The sequence below is a fragment of the Porites lutea genome, chromosome 5 (genome assembly GCF_958299795.1).
Source record: "Porites lutea chromosome 5, jaPorLute2.1, whole genome shotgun sequence".
NCBI lineage: Eukaryota > Metazoa > Cnidaria > Anthozoa > Scleractinia > Poritidae > Porites > Porites lutea.
The window spans coordinates 41,229,505-41,244,616 of NC_133205.1; the positions used below are offsets into that span (position 1 = coordinate 41,229,505).

Sequence of the window (15,112 nt, forward strand, 5' to 3'; positions counted from 1 at the left end):
ATATCATGGATACGTTTAAGAGTTTATAAATTATCTAGTAATTAAAACACAGTGTCTAACAGCGGTACTTACCAAAGTAATAAGAGTATCATATGGAAGACTGATTGGTGTAAATTTGGAAACCTCATAACTGAATCCACCTTGTTCACTAAGTTCCCTGAAAAAATATACGTAAACTCGTTAATTTCACATTGAAAGGCAAGCCTTGTTTCTTTTGGCAAGCCTCTCAAAAGAGACATTTAAAACAACCAAATAAAAATTTGTCAAAATCTTAACCCTATCCAATTTCTCATTGGCATATCAATGAGAAAATAAAACGAGAAAATAAACACGTACAACATGATCAAATAAAAGGAATTTGCTATATATTTTAGCAAGTTATCCCCACTACATCTATAGGAAATGACAAAGGGCAACACCGCAACCTTCAGATGTAAACTGAATGCACACAGTCTTCGAGTTCAGCCAATTTTACAGTAGGCCCCGATACAATGTAGGTTATCAGAGAATGACCGACAGCGAGATTCATGTGTAAATTAATAAAAGAGAATGGTTTAAATACAGTGAAAACCCGCTTATAAGAACCTCCTGGCAGAACGTTGCCACTTTGATACCCAAATATACAAGAAGCTGTTTAGCCAAGCAAGATCAAGCCGGTTCTTATATGTGGGTTACAGTTAAATTATGATCAACAATTTAACCAAGGAATGTAACTTTGAGATTGTAAATTTAAGAATAACAAGAACATATGGTACCAAACTGTATGTAAATTCTGTAATCAGTTTCGTTAGGGAAATTAAGAGCCTAATTAGGAGCCGACTTCGCCTAAATTGCCAATAAGTACCTCAAAATACAATAACTTATTTTGCCATAGTTCAAAAAAGTAGGTTCTTAGACGCGGGTTTTTTTACTGTAATTTAACAACTGCGTCGCTGAGTTGAGGTGGGTGCCGAAAGGCTAAACGAAGAGAATGGCCGCCGCGAAAACACTGTACTGAGCACATGGAGACGATGCAAGCAAGGCTGACCGCGCTTGAGCCAAATGACTGACCGCTGACCACGCTAGCGCTCCTTGTTGTTAACTCTGTTAAATAAATATTTATTTAACCTCATTAAATAAGTGTACTGTTTACCTGACCGCCTTCATGTGAGACTTGAGAGCATGAAGGTCTCGCAGTCGGCGATAGCTCTCTTTTGATCCACATAGGAAAAGTAACAGCTACATAAGAACAGGAAAAAAAAGGAAGAAAAAAAAAATAAAGTCAACAACTACAAAAACTGCAAAAATTCACAGGCTTGTAGAGGAAGAAAAAAGGGACATAAAGCTCGATGGAGGCCTTCAAGAAAACTACAAATATTGCGTGAAATCGCAGATTTTGCAATTTTCAACGATATTTTATCTCAGCGTGAAATGGATAATGAAGGGACAACGAGAGAAAACTCGCGCGTGTTTTAGGTACTAAGGAAAACACTACCACAGCCACGTAATTTGCAAAGCTCGCGGAAAACCACTCTTTAGCAAGTTCGAGGAAGGCCTAAGAGGAGCATTCGATCGAGGTCAACGAAACTATGAAATATTACAAAGGAGCAAAAAAGTTGGAAAATCTCGATATAAGTGAAATCAGTTAAAGAGAAGAGGATAGTTTAGAAGAAGGCTCTAGATGAAAATAAAAAACAAAACAGACAAACAAACAACAACATCATCATGCCAAATCAAACAATCAAACAAACAACATTACTGTAAGTCGATGTCCACACAGAACAATACAGTTTACAGCAGAACAAAAGAGAAGCAATACCTTTCTAACTTGTCGTCGGACAAATGGCGTTTGCTGGATTAAAAGATACTGAAATGCAAAAAAAATATAGACGTTCAAAGCTGAGGAAACTTCCTGTTATTTCAGACAAAGTTTAAAATGATCTGCTTGTTAAAGGATTGTTCAAAAAACAAAACATGCAACTGGTTCACTATTTAAGAAACTGTGTCGCCTCGAAAAAACATTCGTAAGAAAAAGCACGTGAATATCCCACTGTATCTGTTTGACAGCATGTTTTTGTTTTAATAAGACAAAATATATTCCTTTGTACACTGACCGAAGTGAAATGTAATCATGTAGAACATACCTCGCATAAGAATTGGTACCATTCTTCACCAAACTCTGGAGAATTCTCAAGATGAAGAGAATCGGCGACTTTCTTTACCTACAAAAAAGTATATTTTACGTGCTCAATGTCTCTTAACATAGTATCACAAACGAATTATACACCAGCGTAAATACAAGCTTTACTGAATTCTTAACCTAACTAAAAAGTCACATTGTAGATATTTGTGATTTCTGGTGAATTAGAGATGGCAAAAACATTTCAACCTGGTATGGGAGCCTCAACGCCATTTCTGTTAACAACTGTGGATAAGCTTCAAACACATCTCCTGCATGGCCCTAGATAAAAAGAGTTTCAAACTAAATAAGCTGTTACAAAGCATTTCACGAAGTCTCAAAATTGTTCACGTAATGGAATGACAAAAAAAAATCAAGCTATAACGCCTCTTTCTAACATTGCAGAACGAAAACATATAACAAAGAGGTCTGACGGGCTTCAAAACCGTTGCACTTTATTAACTAAGCTTGCACCTACCTTGACATACTGTCTAAGGAAGAATGGTGACATGTCTGGTGGGGGACTTGACGGCTGGGGTTTGAGTAATGATCCACCAATACCTGATGCCTCCTCCTGTAGGCATTAAATAAAACAATTTTCACCAGTGTGAGACTTTAACCGAGAGGGAACCAACAACCGTGGCGAGATAACGTCCCTCAAACTCAAACTGTCCTAAATTTTCTTCGCCATAACATTTAACACATATTTAAGTTCTTAGATCTGGAGGTCCGCGGTTCAAGCCTCGCTCGTCACTTTGTATCATTAGACTAGGAACGTTAATCCACTTTGTCTCTCTTTACCCAGGGGTATAAATGGGTACCGGCGACATACTGCTGGGGGGTAACCCTACGATGGAGTAGCATACCGTCTAGAGTGAGTAGCAATACTCCTAGGCATGCTTTATGCTAAAGAAACCGGGATAAGCTCCAGTCGTTTGGGCCTTTGGCTGGTGTGCGCCTTTATCTTTTCACCTTTATAACATTTAACAAAGCAAATAATCCAGTTTCTATTTACAAAAAGAATGCATGCCATTAACTACTTAGTCAGAAAGCCTTACTTCTTCGTGGCTGGCCACCTCTCTCCAGTGCTCCAAAAGAGTTTTAAGAATTCCCAAACAGTTAGATGTGATGCCAACATCGCACAATGTGGCTGCTGTCTGTCTACATACTAACGAAGACGACTGTAAAACAACACGAGTGCGGAGTCAGTTTGCTACTAAGCAAGTTTAGAAATAACCTACCCAACGTAAATATCATTTACATGTACCAACAGCCCTAAAATCCAAGGAATTCAGAAGAAAGTCGCGAAACACCGTGGCATAATCACTACTAGTGTGCCACCGAAGATGGCCCTCAAAAAACACGGTCATAAAAGAAAGGGGAAAAAACACTACCACAACAAAAACAACAATTTTGCAAGTCTGTTGACCTAACTACTTATGTACCATATATGTAATTTTTACTTTAAGGCAAGTTGAAGTGTCTTGGTCTCTATTTTAACAGGAAATAAGGTTTTGTGTGAATAACATCCATCTCCCGCTGAAACAGGGCCTCATTAGTAGACAGACGGAGAAAGTGCTAACAGCCTAACCTTTTGAAACCAAAAAAAAAATCACATAGTGAAATAAAAAATCACGTAAAGGTCCGATTAATGAATCATAGCATTACCTCTGAAGCAGTCTTATAAGGGGACTTTGTCCTTGACATCAGAACACTTAACAATCTCATAATGATCAACCATACTTCGTGTTGCTTTGTGCGGGAAGAAACCTGCTTTATATCCTTCGAAAAAACCAACAATTATCTTACGTCAGTCTCGCAATGCATACATATACATTCAATAAAAATAAAACAACAATTGATTGGACACCCCTGAAGGTATCCGGTAATAACTCTAATTTCAAACAAGATAGTTTACAAAGCCTTCTCAAAGTCTTCTCAATCTAAGAGACATTTAACATATTTACCATCTGTTCGAGGGTCAATTCCTTCAAACATGTGGACAGCACTTTATTCAGTGCAACCTTGTCTCTTTCATTATCCTCCAGGTCAGATGTCAACATGAGCATCACCTAAACACACATCAATATATTTCGTTATCTAAGAGGCTCAAGAGAATTTCCAAACCAACAACGCTACAGATCAACGACTAGTTATATAGCAGTGTATTCAGTCGATACTGTAATGGGGTTGATTGCTACTCCATGATAATGCATATGCAGCACAGCTCCCTAAGAACGGGTGTCCTTCATTTTATAGTAGCACCATTTAATTTTTCTTGCTGGTGATACGCCCATAACCTGGGCAGTGGAAAATGGTGATTTCTTAAACGGCATTTTACTCCAGACTGATCTTTAGCGGAAAGACAGAGAAATAGACCTTATCAACCAACAATGAAGCGAATAAGGCTTTTTAGTTAAAACGTTTGTTTTATGTTTATCTGTGTTGAAGCAACTCTATATTTCCCATCATGTTCAACACAACTGCGATTGAATTTCACACACTGCAAAACAGACAGACTCCGCTCTTCACTAAGAGCGAAGTCAAGCTTCTCTAAAATCGGTGGACCACCATATCTATTTCTGACTGGCTTATTTCAAGTATGTAATTCTTTTTCTAGACTACACTACAAGCCTCGAGCTTGAGTAAACAACCTTTAGATACCGGATTTGGCCAAGGTTTACAACGCCGTTTTATTGACACTGTTTCAACCCTGATTTAACTACCGGTCTGAATTAAACACGCGTCGCCGCATACCTGCATGAAGGGTATTGCCTGCACACCACCTACGTCCTTCAGCTGAGGCAGGTGAAGCAACAGTTCATCCAGTAGCAGAAGCCTCAATGAGTGCAACTTTTCCTGATCCATCAAAGTTTCCTTTGTAGCCTGATGTGGTCCTCCTTCCGGATCTTCATCCCTGTTACCTTCGCTCCCGAGCTTACTCTCCGCGGTACCTAACAATATAAAAGAAAGAATAACAAACTTGAAAACTCTGAATATGTTGGGCAGTCAGTCACTTGCTACCAAGATAATGACACCTGTTTTATCAAATCAGAAATAAAAAACTGAAACAAGGGTGTTAATATCAATTTTTTTATTGCTCGGGGCTGAAAGTTCTATCTTTCATGAAAGCAAGGTATGGGAATACCCAGAAGCCATGTTCCTCGTAGATAATGGCAACGAATATCAAAAAATAATCCAGCAACCATGGTGACAAAACCGCTGAGTTACGACTAACTTCCATATCATTGACCGCACAGGGCTTGAAATAAACTTGGAATTACCCAGCTCTCGCATTTCGGTTGCCTGCAGCCATTGCTTGGTCGTCTTAAATACCGTTCAGTAACAAGATGACTCGCCTGCACCCTTCGCCATTTGGTACAAAAGCTTTAAAATTAAATTGACCACCACGAAAATCCACTAGTACCGGACTACCGGACAGAATTTTTTGAGCCGAAAATTGTAAGCAAAACCAGCCTTTGCAACAACAATTGCTTAAGTAATCTATTTAAAACGTCACATTGGACAAATACGCTAATTCCAACTGTGAAAAGACCAAAATCGACAGTATTCGGCACTGCTTAGAAAAAACAACTATGCTTGTTCATCCTGACGTGAGAAACGTAATGTTACAGAGTATTCTACCGTGTGTTATCATGCTAACCTGCCTGAACGCCGTCAACAATAATAGTCTCAATACTGGATGCTGGCTCAGCAGCAATGGAGTCCACACTGCTTCCACTCTCAAATTCGGCCACTCCATGCCCACTATCAGGCGGCAGAGGAGACCTGGGGGCACTGTGTCCTGCCGAGGAGCCTTGGGCACTACAAGGAGGGGCATCATATTCATCCTCACTTCCTGGTCCTACAACAACAAAATTGTAAAAAAAATTGGCTTCTACCCAACACCTAACATTGAAACACTAAGTTGTTTGAATTTTTTACATATTTTCTTAAATTTTTGTAACTTCGATGGGCTCCATATACTATTGAACTGTCAAATCATCCGGTGTTGTAAATAATCCTTGAAACGACCTGAGGGGAATAGATTCTATATTGAATGATTACAAAAGAAGCCTGAACGATGTGACCGCTCAAACTACGCCAAATTTTGTCAAAAGCTTGTGCCAAACAAGTAAAAAGATTGAGAAACTTTGCCGAAGGGAAACGATTGGGCGATCTTCTGTAGAACATTATTGCTTCTACATACATAAAACCCCATACCTGAAGCATTATCTAAGGACACACTTGCTTCGACGGCAAGTCCCTGTGATTGCAATCCAGGCAATGGCAGTCCTTGAAGACTGAGCCCCTGAGTACTGGCTTGTTCCTGAAGACTCAGGGCAATGGCAAGCTCCATCATGGCTTCATCATCTGCATCGGCAGGCAGATCTAACATGCCTGGTAAACCACCAGCACCAAGCAGCAATGCCTCAAGATGACTGGCGGCACTTGCTATTGATGGTACTCCTACTGCAGGCTGGCTAGGTTCCTGAGAGGGTTCTTGTGGTGCTGCCTAGTTTGATGCAAGTAAGCACAAACAGTTGAATAGGGAGTGCGTAGTGATATAACCTGCGAGCAAGCTCTCCGGGGCGCTCTGGAGGCGGGGTGGGAAAGGAAGGAGAGCTTGCAACTACGTATCTGGAATTTGAATATCTGCATCGAAAAAGTCGATGCGAAATGCTGATTGGCGGAGATGACACTAGTAATGACGACATTACATCCATTAGCTGTGGCCAGTGTGTTTTGCAAAGTGTGTTTTGGGAGTCAACCAGGGGTTTATAAGCGTCGTTTCTCGGCTAACTGCTCATGTTTGTTATTGACTATTGGAATCCCGTTCAAACCAGTTTAACAGACGTTTGCAAACCCTTTTTCATTTCCCTCCAAAGTTACTGAGAATTACGTTACGGGAATATTCCCATTCTAAGAGTCTAGAAATTACATATTACATACATGTTCCTGCCAATACTCTACGTTTTCAACTCGAGGCCACATAATATATGTAGTGGATTTTTATGTACGCTTGTAAGAAAATTCTTCGCTGAGTTTGAGTTTTTAAACTATCCTTACCTCTTGTGCTTCAACATCTGGCTGCTCGCCTGCTTGCGTTCCTTCACCGTCTGTTCCACTGGGCTCCTCTGGAGGTGTTCTATCTGCTCTATCCTGCTCACCATCGTCGTCTTCACCATCATCATCATCTCCTCCAACTCCTTCTTGTGGTGGTGGACTACCGATACCATGCCAGTGTTTGTGTATCAGACGCATCAGCGCTTGTTTGCATGCAAAACTAACAGACTGGTCCTGTCAAAACAAATTAAAGCACAAATTCAGAGGCATTGTTTCTCACCAACTGCCAGCGAATATACTCTTTATGACCTTTTTAAGGGAATCCAAGACAGTCTAAGGGAATCCAAGACAGTCTTGGATTCTGGATTCCACGTGGTGGATTCCGGATTTCAGGCACTGGAGTCCGGATTAGTTGTCAGCGGAACTTGGATTCCTGATTCCAGTCGTTAGCGGGATTAAAGATTTCTTGAGCTGTATTCTCGATTCCAAAGCCCGGGATTCCAGACTTCACAATAAAAAAACTATCGGATTCCGGAATCCGGATTCCTTAAGGGGAACCGGAGATCCTGCTTTCGGTACTATAATGTCTGGGATCGTCTGTATCCCAATGTTTGTTATGATTGATCGATGGGTTCCAAAGACTGCCCCTAACCAATCACAGCTCAATATGGTGGTCAAACGATCCCATATCTCTCAGCGCTAAACGCCAATACTTACGTTTTCGAAGGTGTTATAGAGAGAGGAACATAACAAAAACACCACCCACTTACCTCACAAAGTAGCATTTTCACATACTGGTTCACAGCAAGGCGAACCTTGGAGGGATCTGCTATTGCGAAGGCGTGAATAATATCTACTAATGCTGTTACTGTTGACTCTGTGTGTTGAAAACCTGAAAAGGATAAAATGCCCAACAGAATCAGTTAATCAGTGGTGCAATGCCCTTTTTTTCGATCTTGAGACAACAGTCAACGTAAGCGAACGCTCCAAAAAATTCTAACAAAAATCACGTTGTGTTCATACAAGTCGACACATTGTTTCGCAGAGGTTCTCGTAGTAATGTGTACTTTCAATTTAAATAAATTTTTTAGGTTTTGGGCCAGAATTTTAGGTTAACATTATTATTACTACTACGCAACTTTCAAAACTAAAACCACTTGGAAAGACGTGACAAAGCGCGAAAACGACGCAAAGAGCGTAGGTTAAAGGTGTATTTGCACCGTTTTATTGATATAAATCTTTTCCACGTGGTGCTGGTTTCGGAGGTAGCGAGTAGCAGTGAAAATAATGGCAGTAGGAATTTACAAAAGTTTACAAGTACTGATTGTCTGTTTCAATTCAGTGGTATTGTGATAGTTCATAGCAATCTGATAGCTCACAACAGATCCTTACCAACAGAAGACAAAGGTGACAAAACTGGATTTACAGGCTGGCAACTGTGTAGCTTCCAGAAGGCATTCATTAGGCACACAGCAAAATGACGACTCTCTTCCGTATCTGGTAAAAATAAAAGAGAAAAAATGGCATTAAGTGAATGATAGCAGCGACTTATGAAAACTGATAACGATAGAATGACTGGACAATTGATAATCTGACTAACAATAAACGACCGTAAAACTGTGACAATACACGGATCGAAACGCACCAATGACATTTAGAGTTTTTATAGCCAACAACATCGCAACTTAATCGACCAATCCAGGTCATAAACATAGATTAATACCATCAACCGACGTGATACCCGAAGTTGATTACTACACAGGTTGTCGAAACGTCAGTCACTGTCAACATTCACCCGGACGATCACCTTTCACCAAATTAAGAAAGCATTTTGCAACGTGCGAATTAACTAAAATTTCCTTCCTTCATGAATTATGGTGGTAGGTTCATGATAAGATAAATGATGGCAGAGATGCTTTGCCACTGGCAGGAAGAACTTGCCCTTGTAAACTAAAAATTACAAACGGCCGAAAAGAGTTATTACAATATTAAAGGTACAAGTTCTCAGCAATTGACCTACCTTCTGCCGTTGTCTGTTGTGGTAGAGTGGTGTACTTTGCCAGATTACTGGGCCTTGTTATAGCCACTGATCGTGCACTCACAACAAGCCTTTGGAAACTTTCAACATCCAGTCCGTTTATGTTTACCGACATTTCTTCAACTTCGGACTTCTCCTGCTTGTCTTCTTTCTCTTTTTCCTCTGGCTCCTTTTCCTTCTCTTTTTCTTTTTCCTCTGGCTCCTTTTCCTTCTCTTTCTCTTTTTCCTCTGGCTCCTTTTCCTTCTCTTGGCAGGAGCTTTCCTCCATTTTACAAAGAAAGTTTACTACTTGAGAAAGCTGTGCTTGGTCCTGAGAAAGAAGAAATCACAGTTGTCGGCGGTTTGAGCGCAGTTGTTAATGCTCATACGTTAGAAGCGATTTAATAGTTTTGTCGAATACTCTGATACGAATAATTAACAATTATTCCTCGGAGTCAATAGCCCATGAGGCCGAAGGCCGAATGGACTATTGACTCATAGGCCATGAGGGCGAGAGGAATAATTGTTTTAGTAAAATCCAACTAATTGGTCAAAAAATAACGAGCCACAATAACTTTAGCTAGATAAAGCTAGACTTTAATACTTTTTGGCCGCCAAAACGCCGGCGCTTTGCGCTACTAGTGGGCCATAACACATAGCCTAGTAGTAGCTCAACCAATCAGAACGCAGCATTGATGATAGACCACTAGTTGGATTTTACTAATATTCATTATTCGTATCAAAGAAAGGAAGATTATGTTGAGCTCTGGGGATTAAAATTCCGGTAGAACGTTCGGTACTGCTGAAAAGAGGTGCTTCAAAGATCAAGGCGGGGACCAGTTTACGCTAAAGGACGGCGAGAGAAGAGACCGACAAGAGGCTTTTGTGTGGCAAACGGGACAGGGCTATTTCTTGGGTGTTTTGACACGATCTTCACTTAACATTACGGTGCTCTGGTTTTATACAAAGTTTTGATTGAGGGGAGGTGAAGTCGGGCGTAAAATTTTTCCAAACATAATTATTGCCACGTTTGTCACACTAGGTTTTGACGTCTTTTTTTCTCCGCCATCCTAAGTATTGTGAAAGTTCACTTATGTCGAACGCAGGACGCGAATTGGTCATTTTAAGGTTGCGCGTGAGACTTGGTCGGTAATGTGCAATTGCATTATGGGACTGTTTCACGGACTCAATCACTTCACTTCCGGTAATGTCGGAGCTGCTCGTAAGGTCTTTCCTGATTCGTTCTTTTAAACAATGGTAATTCATTTTTAACCATTGTTTTCCGGTTTGGGTAGCAAACCAACTGGCTTTCAGATTCCAAGCAGCTGTTACATGACCCTTCACTTCTTCTACTTTGCCCACACTCGTGACATTACCAATATAACAGTAGTTACCAGTGTTGGTGTCCTGAAAACATACTGTAAGGCTAATTCAGTATCAAGTTAGTCTGCATACCTTGTGGCTGTGGTAGGACATTTTCGATGGATGTAAGGTAGCCAGTAGGGCTTGGGCTTGGTGTTGAACAACAGAGGGCATGGCACTGGTCATAAGTGAGGTAGCAGCATCAAGAGCCGACTGTCTGGGCATCTCCTCTTGCGAGACAAAGGTGGAGAAGCAACCGTCCACGACCTCCAGTAGGTGGACAACCAATCTACTCAGGTATAGGGTAAGAACAAGGTAAAAATGTGTACAAGATCAGGTAAACAAGCAAACGAATTAAATGGTGAGACATGAGACATGATAGACTACACAGAAACTGACTTGGACTTGTCTGGCTACCAATAATCTCTCACAGGTCACCTAACACAGCCTAACTGAACAAGGGGCGACGGGTGTCCAAACCTTCCGCCTCTCGTACATGGCATTCCAGGCTCCCTTTATTCCTATTTCGATTGCGGAATTTTTAGCATTGTTGCGTAATTTCCCCCTATTTTTCCTGCTTTCCGCCCTTTTAGAACTCCCTCTCCCGCCTTCCGTACTCCTCCCGTTCCGCGGTCATCCCCAATAAAGAAGGGGCGTAAATTTACAGAATATCTACATCACATTCGTAGCAAAAAGTATCAGTTACTAGGGAATATAGGAACCCATTTAATAAAATTCTGTGCTCGTACTTGTCAACAGCAGTCATTGGAGGGACAGAGTCTATGATCTCGGTCTCAGTGTCTAAGGTGGCAGCTGTTCCTAGAGTTCCTGGAGTAGAGGGTATCTCTTCTTGGGGATCATCTGGCCAACCAAATGCCTCTTTTGTCTTGGTGTAAACCTTCACTGAATCCAGCATTGTCACTCCTGAAGTGTCTAAAGACTGACCAACTAAACAGTGTACAGAAAAATAAATAAGTGAGATAAGAAGATTTCATCTCAATTGTTACAATACAACAGTAAATATCGCATTATCCATCCCCCGAGGGTTTTTCAGGGATAGTTTTCAACACTGGGTGGGGTACTTTACTACACTGCTTGTGGCACGGTTTATAGTTCCTGAGGTAATCAGTTATGAATGCCCCTTAATATGAATGTGAATTTGAGACAAGACCACCACACGTCGACTACGTCACCTACTATTTACGAACAGTGTGTGGGTTATTTAACTGATGTGCCACAGAAATTTTTGTATGTAAAAGGCTGTGAGATGGGGCCTACAGTTTAAAGTCCTTATCTGGAAAGACTAGAAAGTCTAACCCTTTGCAGATTTCATTACAAAAGCAGCACTTTCACCCCAGTTACTCTAAGACCCCGAATGTTGTCTCTCGTTCCCAGTTCTCATTTCCGCCACCTTCAGATCTAACATTTCTCACACTACCTATACAGTAAACCTTTGCAAGAGCAACAAACGTATGAAAATACTTACTAAACAAGGAGAATTTCTTGTCTGCAGTTAGAGACTCTTCTCGTGTAAAAGGAAGGTCAAACCATCTATTTCTTGACAGCGTCAATTGAATTACTCGGCCAAAAATCTCCACAAAGGATGGTGCCTTTTCCACAGACTGACAACCAACCAGGATCCTTACGCCAACCATTACAACACTGGGATTGGTGTTGGTTATTTCAATATTAAAACCATTTGGCTGAAAAAAAAAAATCATAAAATGCAAGTCACTCTCACAGTATACAGTACTACAATACTACAGTATAATATACAGTGTATGATAGGGATATACTCAAAATATACTTTCTGGAAGTTTCTGGGTGTGTATTGGGGTGCAGTGGTCTAATGTTTATAGTTACTCTATTCTGAGAATTAGAGAAACAGATCAGGATCCAGGGAGGGAAGGGGGATTTTATCTGTCCACCATTTTCTCTTTTTGCTGCACAGATGACAAAGGCCACTTTCCAGTTAGACTTTGCCACAGGCAGCCCCAGGAAAAGGAAGGCACCAGGAAGGGGATCCTAGTAGTACGCAATTAAAAACTAAAAAAAGACATACCTTTGTGCTTGCAATGTACATTCCAGCTGTCATAAGTCTATGCTTAACTTGCTGTACATTATACACTTGTAAAATATCTCCACCCCCAAACTCGACTTCATTTAGCGGTTGGCAATGCTCAAAGAAATCAACAGGGAAATTGACGGTGGTAGATTTCACCCTGGTTTTGGTCGCTTTCTTCTTACGAACTGGCTTCACTATACTCAGCGGCCTGTAAACGACAAATAAATATCAATCGATAAAGATTTTTTTACGCAACGCAGCAAAACACTGCAGCCGTTTAGTAGGAACTTGTCGCGCCTAAAAAAAGTTGTATTTCAGGTAGTCTTTAGGACAGGTAGCTCGCACATCTTTCTTGGCCTGGGTCATTGCATGCGAGTCGTAGTAAAAGATTTTGTAACAGAATGACTTGCTTGAACTCTTGCCCATTGGGCCAGTGAGGTTTTAAAAAAGTTACTTGCCTGAAAAGAAAATCTACTTGCCCCGGACGACGGGACGGAAATTTTCCCACACCTCCACGTTATCAACCGAAACTGAGTTTTTTTTTCACTCACTGTCAGAGTTAAGGTCAGTATACATCACACTAACCTGGCAGGCTGAAATTCAGGAGCCATCCAATAGCCAGTGTGTTCTGCGCTTGCCATGTAGATTCGCAGGCTACCATCTTCACAGAGAAGAATCACAGTAGTTCGTTGTTGATCAGAAGTGCTCACTGAATGCCGGATTGCAACCATGTCTTGCGTTTTTGCTTTAGATGACGTTGCTTTGATTTCTTGAACCTGTCAAAGTATTACAGTGAACATCAACTTGTGAAATAGCTATGCAAGGAGCAACCCATAAGTGCGTTGTAGGATTAGCGCAGTCGGTAGAGAGCAGAGCGGGAAGGCATGGGTTCGATTCCTGGGGCCGGACCAATACTCAGGTTCTTAAAATAACTGAGAAATGAAGGTAATAACGGCTAGACCTTCGCGTGGCTCGGATGACCACGTAAAATGGCGGTCCCGTCTCTAATAGGGGACGTAAAAAAACATTGTCCCCAATTAGGTAATTCGAGCTAAATACGTTGTGTAGACACTCAAACAAAGTGCTTTTCTATGAAAATTATATTTAGTTAACGCAAGTTATCGTTGTCTCTCTTTTAACCGCATTCTTAAACTATTGGCCCTAAGGCTTTTTAAGTTTTCACTGTTTATTACATTGCTTTCCTTTGCAACTGTATGTCAGCCAAACCTTCATGAAAAGTCGTTCTTTTATGGCACTTACTCTTTTATAGAGCCTTGTTGATAATCAAATTTTAGTCTAGATAATTTTAACAATGATGAAGTGGACACTGAGGTAGAGATGTTGAAAAATATTTCAACTCGGGATAGCTTTGAAAAAAAACAAAGCTTTCCTAATCTGTTATCGCAACGCCTACAGAATACAGATGAATTGGCATCTGGCATAAGAAACTCATTGCAATGATTTGCTTGAGTGAACATCAAACAATAGCTAACAACTGCGCAGTTCCCAATGCCTAACGCAACCGTGATTGACTCAGCTATAAACAGTACCTGTATTTGATGTGGCTTGATCATGAGCACCACAGGAACACCACCACTATGTGTAAGACAACAGACCAGGCCAGGGTGCTGTGGTACCTCACTCCACTGGCACAAAGCTGCTGCTTGAGAGTTCTTATTGCCACCTGAACTGCTCTTGAACGTCACTGGAAAGATCTTCGTCACCTCTTTTTGGTCTTTACTCCAAGGAGCTACAAAAGTTTTGCCTGACAAAGGAAAGCAAGGAATTTAGCATATATCCTGTTGACATTGTTGGATTCTTATTATTATGAGCAACGTGCAAAGAAAGTTGTGTCCGATGGCTCAGGGCTAGTGGATTTTGCTATTGGGCTGGTGATTTTTGTTCTTAACGGGCAAGTGCTGTTTTTTGAGGGGAAATTCAAATTACAGAAGGATTGTAATCAATCCTGTTAATCAAAAAGGGTTTTGGGGCTAGTTGAAATGAATTGTGGGCTAGCACACGCTAGCTACAGCTTGCCCAAATGGCAGGCTGTAAAACTGACTTTCTTTGCACCCTGTATGAGGCACTTATTAACCACTGTTAGCGATGCGCCTTTGGCATCGGGTCTTTTCCCTCTGAATACGTTAGGAAAGTTACAATTTTCGGTAAAGCAGCGAAGAGTTTAAGAGTGCAAATCACGCTAGACGTCGGACAGACCCCAGCTTTTTTGGGTCATTTTGCATTTTTACGGGGAAAATATCTGCACGTACTTCGCTTTACTGTAATCGTTTCTGTTTTCTTTCGTGTTCTGTATTTTCCCGGTGTAACTTAATCATTTAAATCTATTGTTTAAGATTCTTTCCCGATCAAACCGTGTATGGTGTTGTTAAGAATACACTTACGAGTTTGGAGTGCCCTATGATTTTATAGACATGGTTTGGCT

General features: G+C 40.9%; 1 protein-coding gene across 1 annotated transcript in view; it reads right to left on the reverse strand.

The window, feature by feature from the left end:
- The window catches only part of LOC140937721 (E3 ubiquitin-protein ligase UBR4-like), a 74,520-nt gene that overhangs the window by 29,636 nt on the left and 29,772 nt on the right, over positions 1-15,112 (reverse strand). Inside the window, exons 33-54 of the mRNA XM_073387287.1 lie at positions 14,220-14,434; positions 13,255-13,445; positions 12,667-12,877; positions 12,091-12,307; positions 11,354-11,552; positions 10,698-10,893; positions 9,246-9,573; positions 8,618-8,722; positions 7,996-8,117; positions 7,229-7,459; positions 6,383-6,674; positions 5,823-6,023; positions 4,916-5,112; positions 4,126-4,230; positions 3,827-3,940; positions 3,217-3,339; positions 2,637-2,732; positions 2,369-2,440; positions 2,124-2,201; positions 1,799-1,846; positions 1,133-1,218; positions 73-157 (exon numbers count right to left, since the gene is read on the reverse strand). Of these exons, the coding sequence (XP_073243388.1) occupies positions 73-157; positions 1,133-1,218; positions 1,799-1,846; positions 2,124-2,201; positions 2,369-2,440; positions 2,637-2,732; positions 3,217-3,339; positions 3,827-3,940; positions 4,126-4,230; positions 4,916-5,112; positions 5,823-6,023; positions 6,383-6,674; positions 7,229-7,459; positions 7,996-8,117; positions 8,618-8,722; positions 9,246-9,573; positions 10,698-10,893; positions 11,354-11,552; positions 12,091-12,307; positions 12,667-12,877; positions 13,255-13,445; positions 14,220-14,434 (3,512 nt within the window). The remainder of the gene's footprint in view (positions 1-72; positions 158-1,132; positions 1,219-1,798; positions 1,847-2,123; positions 2,202-2,368; positions 2,441-2,636; positions 2,733-3,216; positions 3,340-3,826; positions 3,941-4,125; positions 4,231-4,915; positions 5,113-5,822; positions 6,024-6,382; positions 6,675-7,228; positions 7,460-7,995; positions 8,118-8,617; positions 8,723-9,245; positions 9,574-10,697; positions 10,894-11,353; positions 11,553-12,090; positions 12,308-12,666; positions 12,878-13,254; positions 13,446-14,219; positions 14,435-15,112) is intronic.